At 41.9% G+C, this 27722-nt stretch overlaps 7 protein-coding genes across 7 annotated transcripts; 3 read left to right on the forward strand and 4 right to left on the reverse strand.

Moving 5' to 3' along the window:
* Positions 1-420: 420 nt before the first annotated feature.
* On the forward strand, positions 421-3105 carry SERLADRAFT_444300 (uncharacterized protein; the record flags this gene model as incomplete). The annotated part of the gene is made up of 9 exons (XM_007312051.1): positions 421-515; positions 568-815; positions 875-1088; positions 1144-1366; positions 1432-1596; positions 1657-1951; positions 2001-2175; positions 2229-2537; positions 2589-3105. The coding sequence occupies 9 exons, from the start codon at positions 492-494 to the stop codon at positions 3003-3005; spliced, it is 2070 nt and encodes a 689-aa protein (XP_007312113.1).
* A 48-nt stretch (positions 3106-3153) lies between these two features.
* Positions 3154-7634, reverse strand: SERLADRAFT_412306 (uncharacterized protein; the record flags this gene model as incomplete). The annotated part of the gene is made up of 15 exons (XM_007312052.1): positions 3154-3257; positions 3348-3438; positions 3488-3512; positions 3618-3804; positions 3875-3911; positions 4368-4571; positions 5200-5337; positions 5605-5642; positions 5700-5716; positions 5909-5990; positions 6037-6264; positions 6488-6593; positions 6730-6918; positions 6966-7192; positions 7407-7634. The coding sequence occupies 14 exons, from the start codon at positions 7632-7634 to the stop codon at positions 3354-3356; spliced, it is 1791 nt and encodes a 596-aa protein (XP_007312114.1).
* Positions 7635-8177: 543 nt separating this feature from the next.
* On the reverse strand, positions 8178-8633 carry SERLADRAFT_431712 (uncharacterized protein; the record flags this gene model as incomplete). The annotated part of the gene is made up of 1 exon (XM_007312053.1): positions 8178-8633. The coding sequence occupies one exon, from the start codon at positions 8631-8633 to the stop codon at positions 8178-8180; it is 456 nt and encodes a 151-aa protein (XP_007312115.1).
* Positions 8634-9316: 683 nt separating this feature from the next.
* SERLADRAFT_404501 (uncharacterized protein) lies at positions 9317-9893 on the forward strand (the record flags this gene model as incomplete). Its single annotated transcript, XM_007312054.1, has 3 exons — positions 9317-9440; positions 9569-9610; positions 9754-9893. 3 exons carry the CDS (start codon positions 9317-9319, stop codon positions 9891-9893), a joined length of 306 nt encoding a protein of 101 aa, XP_007312116.1.
* Positions 9894-10644: 751 nt separating this feature from the next.
* SERLADRAFT_344388 (uncharacterized protein) lies at positions 10645-10962 on the forward strand (the record flags this gene model as incomplete). Its single annotated transcript, XM_007312055.1, has 1 exon — positions 10645-10962. A coding segment is annotated over one exon (318 nt), but the record flags the coding sequence as incomplete, so codon positions are not given.
* Positions 10963-15399: 4437 nt separating this feature from the next.
* SERLADRAFT_431714 (uncharacterized protein) lies at positions 15400-16317 on the reverse strand (the record flags this gene model as incomplete). The annotated part of the gene is made up of 6 exons (XM_007312056.1): positions 15400-15427; positions 15481-15626; positions 15672-15806; positions 15859-15991; positions 16045-16196; positions 16282-16317. 6 exons carry the CDS (start codon positions 16315-16317, stop codon positions 15400-15402), a joined length of 630 nt encoding a protein of 209 aa, XP_007312118.1.
* A 7852-nt stretch (positions 16318-24169) lies between these two features.
* On the reverse strand, positions 24170-25591 carry SERLADRAFT_454554 (carbohydrate esterase family 1 protein; the record flags this gene model as incomplete). Its single annotated transcript, XM_007312057.1, has 7 exons — positions 24170-24368; positions 24439-24567; positions 24624-24884; positions 24943-25055; positions 25108-25229; positions 25276-25394; positions 25472-25591. The coding sequence occupies 7 exons, from the start codon at positions 25544-25546 to the stop codon at positions 24261-24263; spliced, it is 927 nt and encodes a 308-aa protein (XP_007312119.1).
* Positions 25592-27722: the final 2131 nt, after the last annotated feature.

The following is a 27722-nucleotide window of genomic DNA, read 5'->3' on the forward strand; positions in this document are numbered from 1 at the left end:
AGTCTCTTTATAAGTCTTCTGATCCTTCTCCAAAGGATCTTTACTCTGCTCCCTTTTCATCCTCTACTCTCCTCTGTCCATTCCGTCAAGTTAGGGACCCAGGTCCATGGAAGGGCCTAGTGCACGAGCTAAGCCAATTCCCCATCTCATACTCCATTACCCCCTACTCCATCTCCGTACTCCGTAACTCTGACACTCCAAAAGGTCATGGTTCTGACAGAACCAGGTTGCAGTAGTCGATGCTAAGGAACTTTACAAGCTAGCACTGGTTGGGTATTTGGCTGGAGTTTTCTTTTTCTTTTGGATTTGAGATGGAATGCGGTCAGCATTATGATCGGTCAGCATTATGACCGCTCACACAATCTTTTCGCACAGTATACATATAGTGTGTGTTTGTGTAATTCTGAGTCCCTTGTTTATAGGGAACGTATCCCACAACGATAATTGTTATCACCGAGAATAGTTAGCAACCCAGGTAATTATTGTACAGGATGACGAGTGTTGGTGTAAAATATGTGGGTTTTCACTGTACTTCCTATCACTCACAGTACTAATTTTGTACACTAGAGTATGAATCCACCCACATTACAGCAAATGCAGACAACTGCTTTACTTTCCTTACTCAATCTCAGTAACTTGACTGATCCCACAATTGACGGTCCACAATTGTCTGAGAACGCAGTCGCAGGCTTGAAGTTGCCGTCATCTGGGCTTCCAGTATGGAAGGTATTGGTTCTAGACCAGCAAACGAAGGATGTGCTTGCAACTGTGCTGCGGGTTCAGGACTTGCGTGATGTTGGCGTCACTCTACATATGTATGTGAACCATCCCTGTGCTTCGACGAGCGTAGCATTTGATGTCTTTACATTTTCAGTCAACTACACTCGCAGCGCCCACCATTTCCCGATGTCCCTGCTATTTATTTCGTTTCCCCAACTCTTGACAATGTTCAAAGGATAGCAGAAGATATCGGGAAGTGTTTATATGAATCATTCTATCTCAATTTTGTGGAGCCTCTTCCCCGGGCACGCTTGGAAGAACTTGCTGTTATGGTTGCGAGAGAAGGTACCGGTGATTTAGTAGAACGAGTAAGCTTGATGTCAAATTTCGTAGCTTTAAGGCCTAATAAAAACATGGAAATAGGTCTTGGATCAATACCTATCCTTCGTCGCACCGTCTCCATCGTTATTTTCCCTTTTGTCACCTTTTCCACGGGCTTCTCCAAATAACTTGGGGTCTTCCCATCCTCCACCTAAACTTCATTCTTCTTACAAATATCTCAACTCTCCATTATCTACGGAACAGCAGATCGAGGAAGAGACTGAAAGAATTGCAAGTGGTCTTTTCAGTGCTGTTGTCACACTGGGTAAGGACTTTGTTCAAACTTTGTTCCTGCCTTACACTTAGTTCTAATGACAAATTAATGCTCAGGTCATGTGCCAATAATTCGTGCGCCAAAGGGAAATGCAGCAGAGATGGTTGCAAAGAAGGTTGAACAGAAAATTCGAGACGCTATTCTCATGGCTTCCCGTTCGCACTCGACAAATTCATTATTCTCTCAAGATGCAACTGCGTTATCGAGTCTACAACGACCACGTGAGGCACAGTCTGATTTCTCATCTCAGTTTAGTTGATCTCTGTGCTTTCTGTGAACAGTTCTTCTTATCCTGGACAGAAATGTTGATCTGGTATCGATGGTTTCGCACGGGTGGACCTACCAGGCCCTCGTTTCTGATTGCCTCGGGATAAAGCTGAATCGAGTAATTATCGCTCAACCTCAGAAACGATCTTACGATCTCGACTCTAGGGATTTCTTTTGGTCCAGAAATGCGGCCAATCCATTTCCACAAGTTGCGGAGGAAATCGACACCGAGTTGAACAAATACAAGCAGGACGCCGCCGAGATTACCCGCTCAACGGGTATCAGTGATGTCAACGATATTTCACAGTTGTAAAGAAATCAACTTATTTGAAGTGATGTTCTCTTAACCTTCTTACAGGGATGTTTCAAACAACGCTGCTCACCTAAAGACCGCCATCACGCAGTTACCAGAGTTGACGGCACGGAAAGCGACTCTCGATACTCATATGAATATCGCCACTGCCTTGTTAGAGCAGATTAAAAGCAGAGGTCTAGATGAGCTTTTCAGTGTAGAGGAAGCTATCAACAAGCAAGTAAGGCGAACTCGGGATAGTATTTGATATCAAACGCTGACAACTCCATCTAGAATGTTGCGTCAATCCTCGAGCTATTGCGCGCCAAACGTCCAGATGGTGCCCCGGCTCCCCAAGATAAACTACGTCTTGTTTTGGTATTCTACCTGTCTTCACACGGTACCATCTCCAAGGACGACATCACTGAACTTGAAAAAGAATTGAAAGGTGCCGGAGCTGATGTTGCTGCATTTGAATACGTCAGACGAACTAGGGAAATTTCTCGCATGACCATGTCAGCGACCACGGGTGGCGCCTCGACACCCGTGCTGGGAGGAGGGCAAGGAGAGTTATTCAGAGGATTCAGTGCTCTCGGAAACAGGGTGGGCAATATCTTTCAGTAACATAATGTATGTCCTGACACTGCTAGATAGCTCACTGACCGTCTGAAAGAAGGAGGCCTAGAGAACCTTATATCAGGAGTGAAGAACTTTTTGCCTGCCAATAAGCTATTCCCTGTCACGAGAGTGACTGAGGCTTTAATGGATTCTTCGTCGGCATCCAATCAATCTCTGCAAGAAACTGATGAATATATTTTCCTTGATCCGCGTGCGCCACGACACGCTAATGATGGAATGTCCGGTGGACCGGACGGTTCGAGTCGAGCGAAACGTATGGCATACTCTGAAGGCGTGGTCTTTGTTATCGGCGGCGCAGGATACGTAGAGTATGGTAATTTAGCAGAATGGGCTGAAAAGGCAGGGAAAAGGGTGACATACGGTGGTACAGAGATTCTGGATCCAGGAGAGTTCGTCGGCATATTAGAAGAATTAGGGAAGAATAATACATAGAAGATCCAAAGAAGTTGCATTGGTAATCTTTGATGAAGTCATAGAATACACTGATACACTTATATTGGTCACTGAACAAGCGTCCTATCACCAGCGAAAAGAAACCTTTGAAAACAGTAAACTTTGGGCCCGTTCGGCAGCCTCCGTTTCAAAACGAGCGCGTTTGCAAGATACTATCGTTGGACACCGGATGCAACCGGTAAGAGATATGCACTTGGGCCTCCAGAGGCTCAACGATCACTGTACAGGTAGCTAGAAAATTGTCAGATGTAGAATATAGTATAGAGAATATAATTGTGAAAGAATTTAGTGAATAGCTTATCTGTAACAACAACGACAGACCTGACACTATGCTCTTGAACTCCAGAAGTGTGAATTTTGAGGGAAAGATGGCCAGATTTGACCAGATCTCGTGCTGGGAATATTGCGATATCTTTCTAGAAAACGTCAATAGGTAGGCCCCTACAATGCCAGATACTTACTGAGCTGATTGGGGCCTTAAAGCGTCTGGAGAAACGAAAACAATGATGGAGTCGTGACTAGGCGACCGAAACAGGCAATCACACACCAAGATAATCAATCAAGGACCGCTAGCTCCGCTTCGGTACGTACCGCACATACCACCAGCGTCAGGACTTGGTGTGAGCTGGCGGAATTTAACTTGTAAGCTCCGCCTGATTTGGTCTGTGAGTGCCGCTGTGACCCAGTGTGACCAGAAATTGCAGAACCATTCCAAAACATGTGTCGTCTTTTCGGTTTTGTTCCGCTGCTCCAATGCTTCAAGTTCTTGCTTATTTTTCTACATAGGCAGCTAGAAAACTAAAAATTATATCTACTGGTCAAGTTCCGACAGTCTAAAGCTCAACGACTGGTGAGTTATTCAACTTCTCCCCAGACCAATTGCACCTATTGTCCAACGATAGTAGTGCATCACCAAAATTGCAGAACCATGACATAGTACAACAGACACGTTGGCTGACTCAGCATATGATGAGCGTCAGTATGACATATGTAAGTGCTGATGATGGTCGGTCATACAGCGAGCGTTAGTAGGGGACAACAGATAGCAGCGAGCATGAGCAATGTCGAAGTGATATTGGAACATTGTGTGTATCTTCGAAACAACTGCTAGTATATCTAAACATTGGTTTGCTAGTGTCCGTATATATTATAAATAGCTATACAGTAAAAGGGATGCCCCACCCCGTCAAAAATACATCATTGTATGCAAAATAAATTTGGTGCCTTTGTTAGAGTGCACCATAGCTTTCCCTCTCGTATATTTCGTCATCCAGCTCTTCTCCCTTGTCCTGTACCACTCTATTGTTGTCATTCTCATTATCTCTCTCCTCTTCTTCTCACTCTTCTCCCTCTTCCTCCTCCTCCTCCTCACTACCATTGCTTTCAATTCCACGTTCGTCTCCTTCCTCTTTCTCAACATCAAAGGTCTCGTTCTCTTCCTGCACAGCTTGACAGTCTGATTGTAGATAGCTGTCCCACTCTCTCGGCACTTCATGTCCCAACCCACCTCCTCGGAAATGCATGAACATGTCCCAATCGACAAACCTATGTACATATTTAGTAGATAGCATTACTCAAAGAAAATTTGACCATGCTCACATGTTCACGTCAAAATACCGCCAGTGTTATGATAACACAATGTTCGGACCTTTCCTTTAATTTTCATTCTCCGCTTTAACCTTGTTACTATAGTTCACACTCCGTGCCATGCGGCACTTTCCTTTTCGTTCTAACTCCACCTTCTCGCGCAGTGCTGCCTTTATTCTTCTTTTAGACACAAACTCTCTCATGCAGTGGAGCTGGTCACACGGGCTGCGCCCTCTGACATCATCAGCCACTGCTTTTATCAACTGTACAGTATATAGGTACAAACACTCTGTATTAGTATAAATACACCAATAGATCAAGGAGACTCCTCAGCGAGTCCTCCTGTTGTATACCAACAAACTCTCTGCAGCTTAAGGGGTAGCCACTCCCTCATCACTACCTTTATAATGTGTTCTTGTGTGCGCCAGAGTAACTAACTCTTGGTTGTTCCAGCCAGTCTAAATCTGAATCTTCCTCAGAGTGGACAAAGGAGGGTCCCAAGTATTCATCTGTGTGTCCATATGCGAATGCTGGAATCAAATGGACCCCTTGGATGACGTGGTTTGGGTCCAAAAAATTGAATGACTCTGTGTCATCATTCGCTAAAAATCTGACTTGGTAGAGTTGACGTGCAGAAACGCCTACTGCTCTTGTTGTGTCCCGTCCAAACCAATGCACAAATAGGACATCCATCCGTTGGGGTTCACCAAAATTTGAGCCAACACTGTAATCACATACCATCAAGTGAAATATGCGGATCACATGAGCATACCAATATGGGTGTTGATTTTCATCAGTTTTGTGAGACAAAACAATGGCGTTGGCTCGAGTGTGTGGATTGATAGAGTCTTGTTCTCAACGCAGATCATAAGTCGTGTAGTTTACCCGTAGGACACTGTGTTTAAACATTATATTGCTAGAAAAAACAATGGAATCTCGGTCTTGATCTGTAAAAATGGGTGGGTCGCCTGTATACTGAAGCCCTTGTAACCTTGCAAGTATGTGGTCCTTCAGCTTGGGTACAAAGTCCTGTGCAACAAATGCCACAGTTAGTTATTAGAATCCTTTCAGTTAACAACAACTTACTGTTATAGCTGGGTCACCTGAAAGTGAACTCAACCAAGATGTGAGATCCACAGGCCTTCGTGAAGATTTTGCAATGTGATAGTGGTCAGAGGGAGAAGTACATAGTCGTTTTTTCTGTTTGTTAGCCTTGTCTGTGGTGTCCAGAGCCTTGCTGACAGCCAAACTATCAATGATCCTACTCACAAGCTGCCCTCTTGACTCAAGCTTACTCATAGAAGCTGTGGTAGTTTTTTTAATATTTTTTGAAGTCCTTGGATAGTGTCGTTTTAGGTATCGATGCTGTAACTCTCCCTAATAGAAGGTTAGCCACAGAAAATATTCAATAGCCTGATTTTACCGTCTGAGTGTTGTAGTTGTCTGTAGTACCCTTTTGCCGAATTGTATTTGGATAATCTGCGAGGGCATGGTATTTGTAAGTTGTAAGGTTTAATTTTTTTTGTTTTGATCCAGATGACCCATCCCTGGTTGGTGCTGTATCCTGTTTTGAAGCTAATGCAGCCACACAACGGTTCCTGATGCTTGTCTCTTGAGGAAGCTCCTTTGTATCATAGTAGCTGCAAGTAACCTTGATGAATTTCCGCATTGATTGACTCAGCAAGATTGTGGCCAAGTCAAATAAATTGAGTGTATCCGAAGTATGCAAATGAAGTTTTGCATATGCATGCCAGGTTACCAGGTCAAATAAAAGGTTGAGGATATGTGCATTATGGGGTGCTGAAAGGAGATTTTTGGAATGGCACACTAGAGGAGTGTCATAGGTAGCACCACCAAATTTAAAAATCTCTTACCTGCAATAAATCTTCAAAATCACGAGCAGCAAGCCTCTTCATAGCTGACACATTCTTGTTAAATTTCCGAATTGTTCCATGTCCAAATGTTGACACAGCACAATAACTAAGCATGTTCCAATTATTACACATTGTAACTGATAGTGATTCTGTTACCTACCGTTCATTGAGGGCTTGAATAGTTGGTAGACACATATGACCACTTATCTAGCTGTGCATTCACTCTCTTTCCGCCAACTGACACCCCCTTTTCAAACATCAACTGCCATGCAAATTTAATGCGTCTCCAGTGATCTTCATTGTCAACCCGTATCTTTTTCACACGTTGTCTCATATCCCGCTTCATCCCCATCTTTGCTAAATCTTGTTTCTTGACCAAACACCTAGGACAAGGACATTTTCCGAGAAACTTGATGCCTGCAAGGAGCACCCTAAAAAGATGATTAGTATGGTTTTTGATCTTGATAGCAAACCTTACTTCTCAGGATAATCGGCCGAGTAGCTAAAAAACCTAGGGAAGACTTTATGAACAATACCATCTGCACATTGGATGATGATTCCATTACAGTATGCATCCATGAATTTTGCGTCCAACAAAAGTGCCCACACTGCTTGGAACAGCTCACATTTGCAGTGAGTGTAAGTTTCTTTAGTTGCTGGTTCACCATGGCTCTTTGTATATTGACCTTGGAAATTGTCAGGTAGCTATATGTGGTGCAGATCAATAGGAAAAAATGTGGTAAAATAGATATTAACTTGCATTTGGAATATATGCCATATAATAACAGGTATTTGCTGTCGGTTTTCCTTGAGTGTATTTGGAGTGATTATCAACAAAAGGGTAAAATGGCCACATTGATGTGTCACCAAAATTTGTGAGATGTGTCGAGTCAGACCAAAGCATCAAAGATGCAACAACCTGTTCAAGGATGTCATCTGGATTCCTTGGTAATGCATTCACTTCTTCATGTGCCTCAAGAAAATCTGCAGAGGTGTAAGCCTCAGAGAATATGTCTACTACCTTGCCATCAGACATGTCCCAGCGCTGAGTAAATGGTGTCATGTTGAAAGACAATGAACCACTGTCTTTGAATGCGGAGGTGATAACATCAGTAAGATCACGGTGGTATATTACTCCAATAGACATAGTAGGAGTGGCAGATTCAGCCACTTTCTTCTTTTCCTTGGGTAGGGTTATTTTAATGGTTGATTCTCGCCATCCCTGTGCCTCAGAAAAGGGATTTTCATTTGCTTATAGATACTTATCCATCAAAGCCTCTTCACAATGACTAGAGAAGCTGTAACAACCAAGAGTTATTTACTCTGGCGCACACAGGAACACACTATAAAGAAGATGATGGGGAGTGGTTACCCCTTAGGCTGCAGTGAGTTAGTTGTGCTAGACAACAGGAGGACTCGCTGAGTCTTTCCCCATGTATTGCTCCTGTATATATACTAAAATACATGAGGTACTGTACAGTTGTAAATAAAGTTCAAAGTCCGATGTTTAGCATGTGACCGGTCACATGATGAGTCTAGACACTGGTCAGGTGATGTGTCACATGACTGGTCATGTGACTATGAAAAAGTCCGAAAATGTAAAGTAAAGTAAATGGTCACATGACTGGTCATGTGACTTGGAAAATAAAAGTAGAAGTACAAAAGTGAAGCGTAAGTAGGTGCTGGTATGTCAATTGTAACAGAAGCCGTCCATGTCCTTTTGATCAAATAGTGGATGTTGAATGAAATGCAACAAACGATTGAGCTCTGCACCAGATTTCATGGTAGTTCCAGAGTGCTGCCAAGCCATGAGAAGACCGCAAGTTGGATTGGTAAATGCAGAAAAAACGTCATCAGTTTCTGCAGCAGACCTAGGCACACATGACAGTACTGGAGGCAGAGCTGGTTGACTGGCTTGATGCAGAGTTGGGGCATCACAGACATCATCTAGTGTATCTATGGGTACCAGTGTAGGACATGTCGGATAGACATGATATAAACCCATAGTGTTGGGTTTTGTAGTGTAGCAAATGACAGAGTTGTTGTTGTCCACATCATGCACTTCTAATTCAGGAATATCTGGGAGCTGTGGTGGGGGAGTGAGCTTGGGATTATGAGCAAGTTGTTGATGAGCAGTGAGGGGCATATGTGCAAGATGACTTGCGTCACCTGGGAGAAAATCACGGAATTGGCATCTGTATACAGCGGCCTGAGCGCTGGGATACCACCACAAGGGGAGACGGAGCTCCATCAGCATTAGCATGTATGGTATCCTGATCTATCACCACAGCGTCTTGCTCATTTGGTTGCAGGTTGGCCTCAGTGTCGACAGAATCAGCATGATCTGTCACTGGAGAGCAACAGCAGGCTCTCTTCACTTTACCCTCATTTTTTTCCCTGTCTGGCTTCCATTTTTGCTGGAATATGTTGTGAGTAAACAATAGACTATCAGCACACTGGCCTGTATGTGCTGAGAGCTGTTTTTGGGTCTCGAAGGTGGCATCACAGCCTAAGCAGTTGTATTGAGCCATACACTGTAATGGGGATGAAATTGTGTGTAGAATTATATGAGCAATGAAATAGCATGTGAGAGCTGTGAGAAACATACTTAAGGTTGAATGATAAAGTTTATGACTTCTTCGTGTTTTGATAGACCTGATCAGATGAATGATAGATGATGGTATGTGTTGATGAGTGTCGACAGCAACAATAGGAGTCAAGGCCTTTTGACTGAGCATGACAAATTGATCAAAGGCAAGGATGGCCCGGAAACAATTTACCTTTCATCTGAAATAAATGAAGCTGAATCTTTCAACTCACACTACCACCATGCCTAAACAACCAAGAAACACCATTAAGTCCAGTTCTACAGACTCAGACTCCACCAGTAACAGTGGTTCAGAATCAGAATCAGCACAGATCAAGACTTTACCTGCAAGTAGCAAGACCAACAGTAAGCGTGGTAGAGAAGTAATGAATATGCCTGAAGGATCAAGTGGACAGAGTTCTAAAAAACGAAGGCAAGTTCTGTGATACATGCTTGAATCAAACTGACCTTGAGTTAATCAATAGAATATGTAGCCTCATCAAGAGCTCGAAGAAAACAGCTAGAGACACAAAAAGGTGAGATGTCTGAGTCATCCATATCCAAGAATGGTTACACTAATGGCTATCTGAATATGGCAGGAAGCCAAAATCATGTTGTAGGGTCTTAACTCCACAAGAGGAGTGCCTGCAGGTCGCACACTGGATTCCTCGTGGGTTAGACATGTTCAGCAACATCAATGAAGTCATGAATATATGCTTCCTACTTGAGGAGGAAGCTGTCCGAGCTGAAGAAAATGAAGATAATCTAGAGGATGAGAGATTAGTGAGGGCACAAAATAAAGTTTTGGAAAAGGTGTAAGTTATTCCTATGTGGATATATGCATATATTTTAGCAATTTACAGAGTTGACAACACACACAAATGTCATCAGTATGTGTATGACTACATAATGGATCACACACCTTACCTTGCCAACTTAATTGGAAAGAAGAAGAAAAAACACAAGCTTCAGGGTCTCATTAGCGATGTAAGTGTATGCACATATGTGTTTGGTACCACTGAATTATTTTATTAGATGCGTCCACTACCTCTACTCATATTCAGTGTGACTTCTGTGGTTTACTTGGTCATAACCAGGATAAATGCCACAGATACATTGCCAGTTGCAAGTAGGCGGTGGAGGGTGCTCAGAATTGCTACAGGCATTGCAATAATGCTCAGGTAGGCTCTAGCAATGCTCAGAATAACTCTCAGCAGCCCAAATCTCTGCCCAACAATGCCAATTCCTCTACTGTGGTCACTGAATCAGCTGGAAAGGAAACTCTTTGCTCTATTCAATGCTCTGATCCTCACTGCCCTCTCCAACTTGATGCTGATGTTGATTAAAATGCAGACACAGGCACCACTTCTCACATGGCACCTCATTGTCATTGGGTTCACCACTATACCCCATATTGTGTGCCAATCAAACTGGCTGATCATACTATCGTCTATTCAGCTGGTGTTGATATTGTGGTGCTCAATCCTGTGATAAATGGCAAACTTTCAAGGGCTGTAGGATTCTCTAGAGTGCACCATGTACCAGATCTTCAAAACAATATCCTCTTAGTCTTGTATTTACCTTGTCAAGTGGTTTCAATGTCACCATTTTGTCTCATTTCATATCCTTTATGCATGACGACACTCTTCTGTTTACTGCAACCATCAATGACAACAATGCAGCACTCCTTGATGGATCTACTGCTGCTTGCATTGAATTGGGACATTTTACTGCAACTATACCACTTGATTTGATGCTTTGGCATTGCAGATTGGCTCACCACCATCATGCTGATATGAAGAGACTGATAAAGAGAGATCTGGTTACTGGGCTAACATTGGAATGCAAGGCTTCTCCTGGTTCTGTCTGTGAACCGTGCTTGTCTTGAGGGAGATATTGGCCCACCAGCTGTACTTCAGCAACCTCAGCATTTACCTGATAATGGGCTTGATTTGGACCTTGATGCAAAACCATATGCAAATTAACTGACAAAACCGGATAAACCCGGTCTCTGCTGAAGCAGCCATTGTTCTCCATGGAGCATAGCCACCACTCCATGGAGTAACCATTGTTCTCCTAGGAGTCATTATACTGTAGCGAGTAGCACCTCCGACTATAAGTAGTAGGGGGTTTAGTATAGGAATACCTCAGTTGTTTCTATAGCCTCTCGGGCAGCGGCTGAGGTATGTTACATTACATTTATTAGAGATCACCTTAAACTAACATCTATTGTAGTTTCACTTAGGTAAATAATAAAGTCGTTTCTATAGCCTCTTGGGCAGCGGCTGAGTTTCACTTAGTTTTATTATCAACCTGCTGGACTTCCAGATCACCCTTTTCATCACTCACCTTCTCCTGACTTGCCTATTGCACTTAAACACCCTGTAAGGGCTAGGAAACCACCTAGACCATGGTGGCTTCAACACAGAGAACCTACTCCTGCTATTGACAGTGACAGTAGTGATTGATTAAGGCATCTGGGGATGAAATGGCACAATTTGGTGATTCTGCTGAACCTAGGTCATTTGCAGACACTGTGAGGCACCCAGATACTGATAAGTGGAGAGAGGCAGCCATGGAAGAGCTCCAAGCTCACAAGTGCAATGGTACCTGGTCATTAGTGGGACTACCTCCCAGAGAAAAGACTATTGGTGGCAAATGGGTCTTCAAGATCAAGCACAACTCAGATGGCTCTGTTGAGCGCTACAACGCCAGATATGTGGCCAAAGGCTATAATGAGCGTCCTGGCTTTGATTTCCTCAAAATATTTGCACCCACTGTCTGCATATCATCTATCAGAGTTGTTCTAGCTATTGCAGCCATCCACAACATTCATTTGCACTTCATTGACATTTCCCATGCATTCCTTAATGGAGTTATGGATGTCAAGGTCTACATGCACCAGCCAGAGGCATTCCATCTGAGCCCTCACAATCTTGTTTGCCAGCTAGACAAGGCCATCTATGGGACAAAGCAGGGAGGCAGAATGTGGAACCAGAAGATGCACACTGTGCTTGAACAACTCAGATTCAAATGCACCTACTCAGACTCTGCCATCTATGTCTTTAATAGAGCTGATGTGCACATTATCCTGCCTGTCTTTGTTGATGACATGACACTGGCATCCACTTCTACTTTTGCACTTGACAAAGCTGTCAAGGATCTCTCCCAGCATTTCAAACTTTGTGATCTTGGCCCTACTTCCTACCTGCTTGGCATATCCATCACCAGAGAACTCAGCAATCACACTATATCTTTGTCCCAACTTCAGTACACTTTGGATATTCTGGAGCACTTTGGCATGAAGAAATGCAAGCCTATGTCTACTCCCATAGATCCTAGTTTGTGCCTCATCAAGGACATTTCTCCCAAGACATCCAATGATGCTGCTGTGATGAAGGACATTTCCTACCTTGCTGCTGTTGGTGCTCTAATGTATTTGGCCACTACTACTTGTCCTAACATTGCCTACAATGTTAAAGTCCTTGCCAGATTCAATTTCAGTCCTGGTCTCACTCACTGGAGCGCTGTGAAGCACTTGTTTTGTTACTTGCAAGGCACCCTTGATCATTTCCTTGTCCTTGGTCCTGATGCTAATTCCACTGAACTCTTCACCGCTTTCTCTGATGCTGATCATGGTGGTGACAAGGACTCTGGTCATTCTACTGGTGCATATATTGTCAAGATAGGATCTGGTGCTGTTTCCTGGAGCTTCAAGCTTCAGAACATTGTTGCTCTATCCACCACTGAAGCAGAATATATTGCTGCTGTTGAAGCTGGGAAAAAGATTTGCTGGATGTAAAATCTGTTGCAGAAAATGGGCTATTCTATCACCTCTCCTTCCACCCTTTATATTGATAACCAATCTGCCATCTCTGTATCCAAGAATCCTGAGCACCATGGTCACATGAAACACCCCGATTTACGATGGCACTGGTTGAGAGATGTTATTGACTCTGGCCAGATTGCTCCTACCTTTGTTTCCACTGCTGGAATGCCTGCAAACTTGTTGACCAAGGCTCTTGCCAAGCCTAAAGTCAAAGTGTTTAGGCAAATGATGGGACTGATTAGATCAGGGGGGAGCTGATGCTTGGGAGGTGCAGCATCAGGGGGGAGTGTTAGTTTTGGTTTATTCTGTACCTTTGTGCTACCTACATATTTTCATTCTTTTCTCTATTTATCCCTCTATCATTCAGTATTAATTGTGTTCTCTATTATTTTGCCTCTGTGGCTCCTTTGTTTACCTTTATTTACAAAACTTCGGACAGTACTGCAGAGTCCAATGCTTTTTATTCTCTAGTTACTCAAATTAGACTCTAGTTTCTAGTCCCTGATTGCTCTCAGCAAGTGGCTAAACACTTCCTTTAAGCTTTGTTCTTAATAATATCTATCTGGTAGGTGAGTCTAATATCAGAAGCCAAGCATTAATCACATATATGATGATTGAATTGAATATCTATCTCATCTGGCTGGGGCTACCTTGTGTGACATATCACCTATACTCTTGGTGTGCTAAGTCTTATTGCAGGGAATGTGACTATAGGTTATGAACTCCCTATATATTGTAAGTGTTATCCCTGAGGGTGTCTCTATATTCCCAACTGTTGTTCCAATGGATGTCCCTATCTTCTCAAATGTTATGGCAAGGAATACCCTTATCTTCCCAATTGTAATCTCTGAGGGTATGAATATCTGCCCAAGACTTCCCAAGGGATATTGCTGTCTTCTCAAGTGTTATCCTAGGGAATGCCCCTATCAGTCTTGGACATCCCAAGGGATATCCTAGTTGTCACAAGTGTTATCCGCTGTGTCCCTGGTATTATCCCTATCAGTCTGGGACTTCCCAAGGATATGACAGTGGGAGTAAACTTAAACGAGCTTGTTTTCAGCAGTATACCAGTGGAATGCTGACTTCAGTATTTTGGAAATTTATTTTTATTAAAGTTCAAATTAAAGTAGTGTAAGCTATACTATTCAGGCTAGCAGGCAGTGCAGCAACATGTCCAACCTACCAACACTGGGCATAGAAGTGAGCACTGGTGAAGCCAAGTTCACAGTTCAGGTTTTTAAATTAAGTTATTACTACTAGTATGTTTACACTGACAGAACTTACTGTATATACCTCAAACCAGCATGTGTATCCCATTTTTGTAGTAAGCAAGTCTAAACTTTCAAACATCAGATACCTTGCATCTAGTGGCTGTGCCAGTGAGCAAAGTTTTATTCAATTCAAAATTGTGCCATCTTCAAGCTAATACTAATGTGACACCCAGAGATACCATACACCATTGGAAAGCTCCTAGTGATCGTTGCTATAACTTGGATACTAGTTACCGCATTTTCCAGAACTTAGATTCAATACTTGCAGTAAGTCCAAACCACAGACTCAGGGTCCTAGATTTTCAACTAGTAGGTGCCAGGCCAGTGCTAGTGGTATTACTACATCAAGAAAATTGTGAGAAAATGATATGACCAGACAGAGTTTGTAATGTGCTCCCAAACTTGTCCACCTGTATCAGATCATACAGGTGATATAATGGAAAATCCAAATCAGATTAGGAGTTGTCAGCCTGACAGGAAGGCAATAGTCATTGTCAGGTACTATACACTTGTCATAATTCTTATGGTGTGGGTATCATTGAAATAATCACATATACATCAAGAAATTGGGAGGAGTGGAGACAAGCTTTATAAAATCTTGTAATACATACAAGGACTATCATAAATATCAGTCTGATGGACACAATTTTAAGCTCTTATATAGCTAGATAGAGTTTCATGTTTCTGTCAACAAAATCAGACCAATAATCCTTTGTAAGATTTATAATTCTGATTGTTGGTTATAAGGTCTATCTGTAGGTATATTGCTAGCTATAGTTTATGTCGGCCAGCATGTATGTCAGACTGGCATTAAATCATCAAATATATAAACACTCATATAATACTATCAGTAGTATTTTGACGACACTTACTTACAACACCTTAGTAACCACATCTGTATTCTACCGAAGGGTGAGACATTTCATACATATCTCAATGACATGGGTTTATAATGCCTGATAAAATATATCAAATTGCCAGCAAAGACAAGATGTGTTGTACTGTTATCAATTGGAATCTATTACAAGGAACAGTATCACTCCTGGGACAGGACTATGCAAGAGAAAATATTATGTTATTCACTCCAAGTCAGCAGTACGGCATACACATACATATATACAATTACAAGACACAATGAGAGAACCTACAAGTTTGTGGCCAGCTTCATTACGGCACATTTCTCCCTAATCTTTGCAAGTGCACTGTTTTTGGCCGGCAACCTTTGTTATCGTAGAGACAAAGGGAATATTTTACTGTCAATTATTAAGTGAGAAACTTGGATGTCAAGCAAAAAAAAACAACTCACAGGTCCCACCAGGCAAGAAGATCATTGGTTTCCTCAATGTCATTAGTGTCTTGAAGCGACTCCATAATGGTGTTGAAGAAACCCTCTAAATCTGTGACTGTGCCGGTGCGGGAGAACACAGATTGTGATAATAAGGCAAAACAAACCTAAAAAAAGGTTAGATTGTAGATTAGACTGTGTGCAGAACTTACTTGGGTAGCAATGTATAAGATAGAGCAGTGGGTCACCCGGGACATGCCATGCAAGCAAGTATTTGAAGACCGTGTAGCACGAAACTCTGTGCTTGAATCAACAGAAGATGGCAACAAGGATATGTGTTTGTAAGCCTGAATTAATAACAACATCAATTTCACCAGCTGATTGCAAATTTTTACTTACCTGAACAAGAAGGTTGCTATGGAGAAGACCTTGCCATGGGTTACCATAGTCGTAGGTAAAGTTAGCATAAATAAATATGGGCCATTGGTTGCTGGTGACTTGGATTTCACCAGTCTTCAGTTTTGCTTGAATACTAGTCTATCATGTGAATATAATTAGCTTGAGATTAATGTCAGAAGCACTCACTCTGGATCATCCCAATTGAGGCCTGCTGGACATAGCAGCCGACCAGTACGTGGATGGTTGAAACCTCTTGTAGATTTAATGTTACGGTGCAGTGGAGGGTCAAGATGCTGGTCTTTTGGTGTGATCCAATCAATAATTGTACCCTTGAGGGCCTTTGTGTTATCTGTTCAAGCACCAGAGCAGCCCTTTGAATCTGACTTGACTATTATCAGATGAAACAGAGACTGTGTAACTCACCAAATCAGCCATAGTCTCAATGTCATGTTCAGACATTGTGCTGGTGAGCTGAACTCTGAAACCTGGTATCATGTTGAGAAAAATGTCGAAAGCTTCATTTTCTCGACGCTCTCTGTCAAGAACCATTAAGCTGTAGTGTGATTATGACTGTATACTATTTACACAGCTAAAAGCTCTTCTTCAGATTAATCCTCACTTATTTGCATGAGTCCAAGAGAGCTCAAATATTGACAAAAGGGTGGACAGTGTAACAGAAATGCCTACCATGGCTTGTGCTTGGGTGGCAAACATGGCTAAATGAGGTAATAATCAATCCTGAGTATGCCACGCCTGCCAGCAACCACAACTTGACCACTCACAGATGCTTGTGTGGGCTCTCTACCAGAGCATTCTCATGCACTCGCCTGATTTGTGGGTTCAAGTTTGCCTCCCTTGCACTCTCAGAATTGGATATGGCAGCTGATTGCTACATGGAAATATTGTGGTGAGTAGCATGTTTGCAATCTCAGGTTTATAAGCTCTGATTCTCAGCCGCTGATAAAACAAACCTCTCACTCATAGCCTATCCACCAATTCTTGCATGGTCAGATTATTACTCAATGTGGTCAGCCAATCTAATGGACTTCAAGATATCAGTCATTGAAGAATCAAAATGGAATAGTCATTTTGAGTTGGAGGAATACTAGTGTAACACGAGGTATGTACAATTATCTTAGCATGCTGTCACTCTCCATTCCTAAACTCCAAGCCAAAATAATTTCAGTGCGGGCCTATAGCCTTGTAGTTTTGGATGCTAATTTCCTTATTTTATCACAAATCAGGTATCACACTATTTGTAACATCACCATTGACCCTGATTACAGGCTGACAACAACCTTTGCACAGGTCCTCACTTTGTTATACTGGACACGCTATACCGGACATGCTGATGCAGGCCCAACTCCTGATGTCCTTAGGTAAGTAGGCCTTGCTTATGGGCATACTCTAGGTGGAGAGAAACTCACCTTCTTGCAGAAACCTATAAGAACCAAGACTCAGAATTGTTACCTTACCAATCAAGGGCCTAAATGCACACATAATCTAGCAAATTCAAGATGCATTACAGGACAATATTTTGTAAGTAAAATTATATTTGTTGACCAAATCACTACCACAACCTCCCTTTTAGGAATATTTGTGTCTGCCTTCAAATCTTACCTATTGACCACACCTTTCCAGCCTTCCATTGCATCTCACCCATTGCCTCCCTGATGCAGAGATGTCAGAAAGTGCTAATATATAGTATTAATGACTGTACCTGCAATATTTTGTTGCTTTTTTGAACTGCACCTTTTCTTTGTAGTTTTATGCCCCAAAGATTGTTGGAATTGCTGCTCATCTCCCAGTTCAAGGAGTGTTTGCCCATTTAGGCCATGCAATGATTTTGTGGCTGCCTCAAGTGCATTCTGTTACATAGGTTTGTTGGTTTGTGTTGTTGGCCAATTTGAATGTGCTAACCTGTCTGTTTTCATCAATTGCAGAGGCTGGTGCAGTGGTCACTATAAAAACCATGTCTTGGCCACCTCTACTAGATACTGAGTGGCTTGCATTCATAACAATGGGGAGTCGGCTATGTGGGGTCATTCACAGTAAGTGTTAGTTTTGGTGATTCTACACCTAGTTGTGCTATCTATTTTCCCTTCTTTCTAAATCACTTTCCTCTTTATTTTTTTTGCTCTATTGTTCAGTATTCACTGAGCATTCTATAATTTTGCCTTTGTGGCTGATTTGTTTACCTTTGTTTACAAAACTTCGGACTAGTATTGCAGAGTCCAGTATTCCTATTCTTTAGTTACTCATACTGGACTCTAGGTACTGTACACATTCTGTACTTTCTGATAATATAGTTACTCATACTGGACTCTAGTTCTGTCCCTGTTAGCTCTCAGCAAGTGCATATTATCCCCAGACAGACAGACAGACCAAAAGGATTAATCAGAAGATAGAACAATATCTCCAAATTTTTGTCAACCACAAACAAGATGACTGGGTGGAATGGTTACCATTGGCAGAATTCTCTTTTATAACAACAAAAAACACTCAGTAACAAGTTATTGTCCATTTTATCTCAATAACAGTCAATGTCCGAAAGTAGAAACAGGAAAAAAGGCAGAAGTAAAGAGTGAAAGTGCAGAAGAGTTTGTAGAAAGAATAAAGGAGACAAGAAAAGAAGCGGAAAAATCATTAGCACAGGCAGCTGAGATTATGAAAAGATTGTATGACAAAAACAAAAAAGAAAGCATTGAGTATTAACCAGGGGATAAAGTCTCTGTAGAAGCTGAACATATTACAGCAGATTGGCCATCAAAAAATTTAGATGACAAATGACACAGACCACATGTCATCAAAAAAAAACCAGTCTGGCAGCATACAAGCTCAAACTGCCTGGAAAATGGAAAAAACATATATCCGGTCTTCAATGAAATCTTTTACATCCCTATAAAGAATCTACATTTTCAGGACAAAAAAAACTGAAACCCCCAACTTCTGCTGAAGTAGATGGACAAAAAAAGTATGTAGTAGAGAAAATACTTGACTCACAAATCAAATGTGGCAAGTTAGAGTATCTAGTACATTGGGAAGGATACGGCAAAGAAGAATGCACATGGGAACCGGAATCTCATGTAAAAATGCTCCAGAATTAGTCAAAGATTTCCATGATCATTTTCCAAGTGCACCTCGATGCATAAACTTCACATTACAGTATCAACTATTTGAAAACCTCACCAAACCATTATACAATTGTAAGCTTTTCAATTGGGAAAACGGGAAACTCAAACCAACCTTTCAAGACAAAAGTCTTAAGGGAGGGTAATGTCACAATTATGTCCTTCAGATACTGATAACTCCCTTTATCACCAATGACCAAGTTGAACACCTTATCTCTCCTTATTTAATCATTTGATCTTATCTATTATCTTATCTCATCATGTGACTTACGGTCACATGATTACTTACAAAGCACCATGCCTCTACATCATGTTTATAAGTCAGCGCCTCAAGGCTGACATGTGTCATTACATATATAAGTAGTCATACCTGCATGTACATACTTTAGCTTTTGATTTCTTCTTAATACCATTTAGTTTAAAACTACCTGCTAAGATTGACAACCTATACCTCCATTAGCTTGGTATAGGATGTGGATTGTTATAGAAATCCTTGGAAGCATTAAAAAATGCCTTCACAGTTGCTCTGGTTCTCTCGCACTGGGTTCCAGACACCCATCTAATTGTAGAAACTGATGCTTTGGACTACACCATTGCTGCCATCCTTTCCAACTCAACTCTGGATGGAGAACTCCACCCAGTGGATTTCCACTCCCATACTCTTACCGCTCTGGAACTCAACTACAACACTCATTCTAATACTCCCCGTGCTTTGTAGTAATACAAAATTCCCGGGCTTCTACTTACTCCCGGTATCTAACTGCAGTGTGCCTGGGTTTCACTTTTTTCATTGAGCAAGCTACTACAGATAGCTACAAACTTGTAGCAGTAATGTACCCAGATCAAGACAGTTCTGATCATGTGAAGGTACTGACCATCCCACACATTGTATGTTTATACTCTCTCATGTAATATGCAAAACATATTCTCTTGCCATTGCAGGACAAAACCCCATAATTCAGCAACTTCCCACTAAATGTAGCAATAGTACCACTATCAAACTTGAAGCAAAAACCTGCCTGAGCTCCAGAATGACCTTATTGTAGTCTCCTATGCTTGCCAACATGTCATACCACTCTGTTTTGGAGAGACAATCCCGGTGTACTGGCATCTCCCGGTTGCTGATGATAAAAAGTGATTAAAGACTAAGCTTCATGCCGTTAGTACTGTCACATCATCCATATGGTCCTCAACTTGTACCTGCGCCTCCCAGGCTAACTTATAAACACCCTGCAGTATTATGATTCCAATCCTCTTGACATCATCTTTCAGCAAAATAATGACCCCAAGCATACCTGCAAAAAGGTCAAGGAGTGGCTAAATGATCAGAAATTTAGAACTATGGTGTGGCCTGCACAGTCTCCTGACATTAATCCTATTAAACATGGGTGGGGTTGTCTCAAGAGGAGGCTTGCAGAGTATGAACACCCTCCTAATGGGATGGAGGAGTTGTGAAAGAGGATTCAAGTGGAGTGGGAGAAGATAGCAGTTGCAGAATGTCGCAACTTAATTGAAAGCATGCCTAGGAGGATTCAAGCAGTGCTCAAGGCAAAAGGAGGCTATACCAAGTACTGATATTCCCTAGATATCTCCCTTGATACCAAAAGTGAAAAAACTGTTGCAATGGTATTGCTGTTTTGAAATGGACATGTTTCCACAACCGCTGGGCCAAATCACATGACCCAGGAATCATTTTGTAGCCAAGACCGAGTAATGTTGTCAACCCCACCAAAGTCAAGTGACATTCCCATGCCTGTTAGTGGTGTGCTTCGTGCACCGTGTTTAGGCCAAACATCGCAACGGTTTTTGGAGTCACTGTACTTATAGAGCATCTTCAAGGGTGATTTTTGTGTGTTTATTCCCATTTGGTAGTTTAATCTCAATATCTCCTTTTCCTAGTGCTTTCAGGTCATGTCCATCTGCAATACTAATGGATCAAGGATGGATTTTTTCGATGGATTTGAACTTGTCTTTTCCGGGACAAAAATGCAATGCGGCACCAGAGTCAAGTATTATGTTAGTGGTGGGGGTGTTTGGATTATTGGTGGCTGCAGAGTATGTGGTCTTGAAAGATGTGAATGCATAGATTTGTTCAACATCTTGTTTTTGAGCCACATAGGATTTTTCACATCTTTTCTTCTATTAGGACCTTGGCCTTCCTTTCCTCCTCCTTCTCACCATCATTTTTGTATTGTATGACTCTCTTGGAGGCAGTTTGGATTGAAGCATGTTTTATTTGTTTTTCAAACTTTAGCTTTCCTGTCTTTTCTCATGCTTTCAATGCTAACTCTGATGATTTTTCTATAGCTCGGAATTCAACCTCTTCACAGATATGTGACATGAGTTTGTATGGGGTTAATGGGTTCTTTGAAACATGGTCTGCTCAAGTTATTGATGAGAGCATGTCCCGGTAGGATGAGGGCATTGATGTTAATATCATTGTGGAGAAGCTTTTGTCTTTGATAGGTGATCCTATTTTTTACAGTTGGTCTCATAGTTTGATCATTTGGAGTAGATAATCTATGACATTGTCATCTTCTTTGCAGTGTAACTCCTGTCATTGTCTAAATGTGTCCACTTGTGCAATTTTGCATTTGTCCTCATAAATTTTGCATACTTTGTCCCAGGCTTTAGCAGCGGTAGGTATGTCTTTGATTTGGAAGTGTACATGTTCTGGGACTGTAGCAAAGAGTTGCTGCAGTATGGTTTCTTCCCTTGAGAATACATCATTGGTTTTCTCATTTTCTTTTATCAACATCTCTGATGCAGCAGTTGTGCCATCATAGGCAAGAATTTGGGTGACATTGGTGCTTCAGGGAAGTGGTGTAGGAGCTTCTACTTATCCATATAGATGACGGAGTAAGCCTCTTGCTGAGATGGACATTATAGTCTGTAATTTCCATAGTGACCAGTTTGAGGCATCTTTGGCTAGTTTAGGTACTGCATAGATGCCTGACAAGTTAACTTGGGTAGACTGGTGAGAAGCTATAGCGGGACTCATAACCTGTGAGCTGGCAAGAGATCTAGACAATTATAATGTAAGTTCAACTGCTTGCATAAAGCTCAAGTTTTGGTATTATGTACCTAGACAATTATAATGTACTATAAAATCATCAATAAGATACTGTGGAGGTTGTTCTATAAAGTATTACTCACAGTTCAACTGCTTGCATAAAGCTGAAGCAGTTGAATATATGTTCCGGTGTTTCTATTTGAGGTGGCTGTGTACCTTAGTAATCAAAGAAGTCTATGTATGGATTATATTCTCTAACATTCTGGTCCCTTTACTCCTCTTCTACTTTCATCTTCTACTCTCCCCTTGTTCACTGAATTGAGTTAGGGAATATGGTCTGTGGAACGGTCTAGTGCACAAGCTAAGCCAACTCCCAACCTCATACTCTGTTCCACTCTCACAGTGCACCTCCAAACTCCAAACTCCAACAACTCCAAAGGTCATGGTGCTGACAGCATATAATATTGGGCATAAATAGACTACTGCAAATTATACTGTATGCACTGATGTTGTAAACTGCATGTGTGATTACCAGGCAATCAGTGGGCGACAAGTGGGTGAGAAGCGGCTATCAGCAGGCAACAAGTGGGCAACACATATTATTGGCCTTGACATGACTTATTTTCCAGAATGGGAATGAAATTTTATCTTAGTATGACTGAACAAATGAAGCAAGAAGTACATATTTGCGCTATGATTTTAGGCATTTTACATGACAGATTTTGTAAAACAATAAAATATCCAAGTAAATTTTGAAAATTATACACTCATTTCACCTGGGTTAAACCCAAGATAACACTTCTGCTTTGTAGAGGATTGAGTATTAGCTACAAGATTAGATCTTGAATCAAGGGGATGTTAGGATAAGGGTGGCAAACACTGACTTCCCTAGTTATGCTTATTTAGTCACTCCTGGGGTCCCATTTCCGAAATTTCCTCTATCTTTTTTGTATGGTATTTGTAGTCTGACTGTAAGGAGTGAGAAAGTTCATACATGCAATTTGAGTGAATCTTTGTATAAGTAGAATATGTCTGCGGAGTGTGAGCACACCTTGGCCAGAAGAACTTGCCTGAATTTTGCCTTTTTGCCTTTTTTGACTCGCCTGTGCGCCACCCTTAGTTCGGACAAGGCTAAAAAATCTCCTCAATCTCGAGTGTGATGCCACCCTGCCAATCGTCCGTCAGCGCCGCTCGGCTGTGGCACCACCTGTTGTTCATCTATAACGAAGGGGACGGTGGTCCCAAAAGTCGCGTGCAGCACACGTGGGAGCACATTTTTTTGCTTAGTTTTGCTCGCGTGGTTTTTGGTTAGCAGTAGAGGGCAACAATTGTAGTGAAAATTGTAGCCACATTAAAAATTCTCGTGCTTAATCATTTTTACTACAAAACGCGATATAGTGGACACCAAAACTCACGCCTGTGGCACGACATGACACAACTCAACCAAACAAACAAATCTCTTTTCCTACTATGTGGGGAAATGGTCTGGCCCTACACACAAAACAAATTGTTGTCGAGAATTTGCACATTTTGCATTACAAAAATTAACAGCCATTATTGACACAGGTTGGGCTGGATTTATGTGTTCCAGTGTTTTCACATGAGCAACTTTACGTTGCATTGTCTCGCTGCACTTCAGGAGAGAGAATAAAAGTGCTATTTCCACATGGTTCAAATGACAGACGTGCCGTCAATGTGGTGTATCCCGAAATTCTGACTGGCTTTATCTGTGACTGGCAAGTAGATTTTTCCCCAATTCTCACCCTTTTTACTAAAGTGTTTTATTCTCAGATCATATTTTCATCCTTTACCATTTCTGGAGTCTCTTTTTTTATTTCTCATCAATTTATCAATGTAATACCAGACTTTTTGCGTTACAATATATGTTGATGTTTGTAAAGGTTCAATGAACTATCTGCTTGAATTCAGTATACTGTGCACAAGTTTAGGGCAGGCTTATAAGGACATTCAACGACAGAACTGCAAGTCAAACATGCATCATAGGATTCAAAGACTTAACATACATCACGAACAGCATAAGTTTACTTAACATTTTGATCACTTAACAGTGATATTATTATTATTATTATTTATTATATCACAAAAACATCGTACCAGTGGCAGAGCCACGGGCTGGACCTCGTTGACACTAAAGGCGGGCTGTCATTCGGATAAAACTAGTCCCTTGCAGGACGTCCATTATCCTTTGCGTACTCACATAATACAAAGTTACTATCAACTGATATAATTCAATAGCTTTATGAAATGTTAATTAAGCTTTGAGGAAGTTGGCATGGACTTGATGGAGAAGACATAAGAATCCCACGTGTTTTAGAGGTAGTGGTAATTCTTACAATGAACATGATCTGACGCAAATGTGGAAATCTGATACTCAATTCAGAGCAAAAAAAATGCTTTGAAAACATTCGTACTCACGAAGTAGTAGCTATGGTCATACCCATCGTGGCTTCTGACTCGTACTTGCACCTCGTCGTGACCAGCGTCTCTGGCAGCCTTGAGGAAGGCAGCAGGATGAAGCTGATCCAGAAAATTATCACCGGTTCCCTGTTCATAATGAATAAGGTTACTGTTCTGGGCAAGTACCTAATGGACCATCGTACATAATCAATCAAAATATGCACTGGTTCTTTGGTTTTCGCTATTAACTTTGTTGCGTCATACCGATCCATCGCTTCCTCGACTCCATTCTGTAGATAACCTTTGAATGCTTTGTCACCCCAAGGAGATTTTGTAGGGTTGCATATGGGAGAAAATGCTGAGGCGGAACGATATTGTTTGGAGTGTAAAAGTGAGGATAAATAAAAAGTCAGCGCGCCGTGACCTCCCATAGAATGTCCGAAGACTGATTGACGCTTTAAGTCCTACATAGTTAATGATTTTAAAAGGTCTGACAAGATTCATTGAAATTTTCAGCCGCACAATGGGGAACCCAGCAGTTCCGATGACTCGAGGAAGCTCAAACATGACATGGTTGAGCATATTGTAATGTGTAGAGTATTTTGGATTTGTTGCATTCAGGTAAAAACCGGCGCCTGGCATGATGTTTGCACGTTTGACTGTTATCGTCAGCAGAAGTGGACTCGCCTGTCCCAAAGTCCCAGTCAGAATCTTCTCCTTCAACCTCAGCACCCCGCGGAGAGGTATCTGGGAAAAGGAGAGCGATTCCCTCTGCTGCAGCATCTCTCATGAATCCTCCTTTCTGGGCTCTGCTAGAGCATTAGTTGAGTTATCGCGATGCTTAATGCAACAGACCCATTATCTTCGGTGCACGTCAAGCCTGCGAGATATACCAGGAGAGGCACTTTTCCTTGCGCAGCATTCGCGGGAGTGAAGAGATTGAACTGTGCCCAAGTTCCTCCGAGCGCGACAGACTGCAGTAGAGATTGCGTCAAAATCGAGGAACTAAACAGCGCAGTTTCTCAGACAATTAATTGATTCGAATACGCACCTTGAACTTGTATTTCGTCAACTCACCCCCGTGATGTTTATTGGACGAGATTTTTTCCAGGGAAAGACTTGTCATTGCTGATGTGCTAAAAATTCAAGGATACGAAACTGGGATGACGATGAGAATCTGGTGTTCCCAGGCATGTCAATATGTCAATGCGTGACAGGCGAATAACTGTCACAGGTTGCGCTGTAACGGAGATGTCACAGAAGCCTTATCCGGATAACCGAACAAAAAGCTGCATGAGGTTGAGGAGAATTGTTGCCTCGTGAAATGTGATAGTCTCGTTACTAATAAAACTAAGTGAAACTCAGCCGCTGCCCGAGAGGCTATAGAAACGGCTCTATTATTTACCTAAGTGAAACTACAATAGATGTTAGTTTAAGGTGATCTCTAATAAATGTAATGTAACATACCTCAGCCGCTGCCCGAGAGGCTATAGAAACAACTGAGGTATTCCTATACTAAACCCCCTACTACCTATAGTCGGAGGTGCTACTTGCTACGGTATAATGACTCCTAGGAGAACAATGGTTACTCCATGGAGTGGTGGCTATGCTCCATGGAGAACAATGGCTGCTTCGGCAGAGACCGGGTTTATCCGGTTTTGTCACTCCCACTCGAGTGCAACCGTAGTCCCATAGCTTTAGAGAATTTCCAGTGTTTTTCATGAGTGGGGGGTTTAGTGAGAATGTCTGCAACCATGTCTCCTGTAGGAACGTATCTGATTAGTGTCTCTCCCTTTGATACTAAGTCATCTCGGATAAAATGATATTTCCGTTGAATGTGTTTTGTGCGAGCACGGAACTGTGGATCTCGTGTAAGAATGATAGCTGCTTGATTGTCACAGTGCAATGTTGTAGGTCCATTTTGAGCATGTCCAATTTCTTCAAAAAATGTCCAAAGCCATGCAAGGTGTTGTCCAGCATTGCTCAATCCAATGTACTCTGGCTCCGTGGAGGATAAAGCGACCATGCTTTGTCTTTTGCTTGTCCAGGAGATTGCTCCTTGGATAGTGATAAAGACAAACCCTGATGTTGATCGAGACGTGTCTGGGTCTCCAGACCAATCTGCATCTGAATATCCATAGAAATCCATGTCCATGAAGACATCTGTGCCATCATATCATAGTTCATTTCAGTGCCGTATTCTCCACTCTATATTCATCCTCAGCTCATATTATCACTCCCACGCTTGTATTATCACCTTTCCAGCAAGATCACAACTTGCTGTGACATATTCACTCTGTTTAGACTCAAAAGTGCGGACTCTGCGAACTGACCCGTGGACCTGTGGACTCATCTGTGGACCCACTCCATTGTAGTCTTCAGCACTTTCTTCTGAATCCCTTGGTTGATCCCTGTGGGTTGAACAATGCATAGGTGTTTGGACATAAGGACTATACTCAGTTCTCTCCCAGACACCTTTAGCATCTTACACCGCTCTGGGTGTGGTCCATTGTCTGCTCAGCAAAACAAAACTCCAGGCCATGGGAATCAGGACATTTGGCACACCTGATTCCCATGCTCAGTGTGCATGCTCAGTCAACACTTGATGCCTGTTGCCAGCTATGCAAATAAGTATGAGCAGCATACCTGTTTATTATGCAAATAACTGTGTGGCTCTCCAAATACAATGAAAGGTCAGTACATGTGTCCAGTGTAAAAATATATAATAGGTACTTATAAAGGGAGGTGAGTCTACTGGATACACAATCAGCAATCTAACCATGCTTTCTACTCACACAGGATCAATAAATGCTAGCTCCACCTTTTGCACTACAGTTACAGTATCTCAGTCCAGGGGGTTTGCGAGAAAACACTCTCCTACCTACCCCAAGGCAGTATTGCCACCACCTATCTCACATCAGTTGTCAATTTCCACTAGCAAGATATTGCCTTCCAAACAGCTACAGCCTATCTCTCTCTCTCCAAAACAGTCCCCTGTGGCATCAATAGCATTAACACCCTTCACAGATGAGGGTAAGTCGACTCATATAGAGGCTTGTACACACTTACATACAATCACCAGCCTTGGAAAAGACTGTGCTTGTCACCATGCCTATTACACTTCAAAATGCATTGGATGTTATCTCAAATGGCACACAAGACTCTTTCTCACCTGTTGTACAGTTTTTATCCATTGTTGATGATGCTGAAGTAGCAATAAGGCATGTCTCTTTTTATCAAGTGACCTGTATGCTATAAGTATGTTGTATATTGTAGGTACTCTTTTTTTGGTGGATGATGAA

The sequence above is a fragment of the Serpula lacrymans genome, assembly GCF_000218685.1.
Source record: "Serpula lacrymans var. lacrymans S7.9 unplaced genomic scaffold SERLAscaffold_1, whole genome shotgun sequence".
NCBI lineage: Eukaryota > Fungi > Basidiomycota > Agaricomycetes > Boletales > Serpulaceae > Serpula > Serpula lacrymans.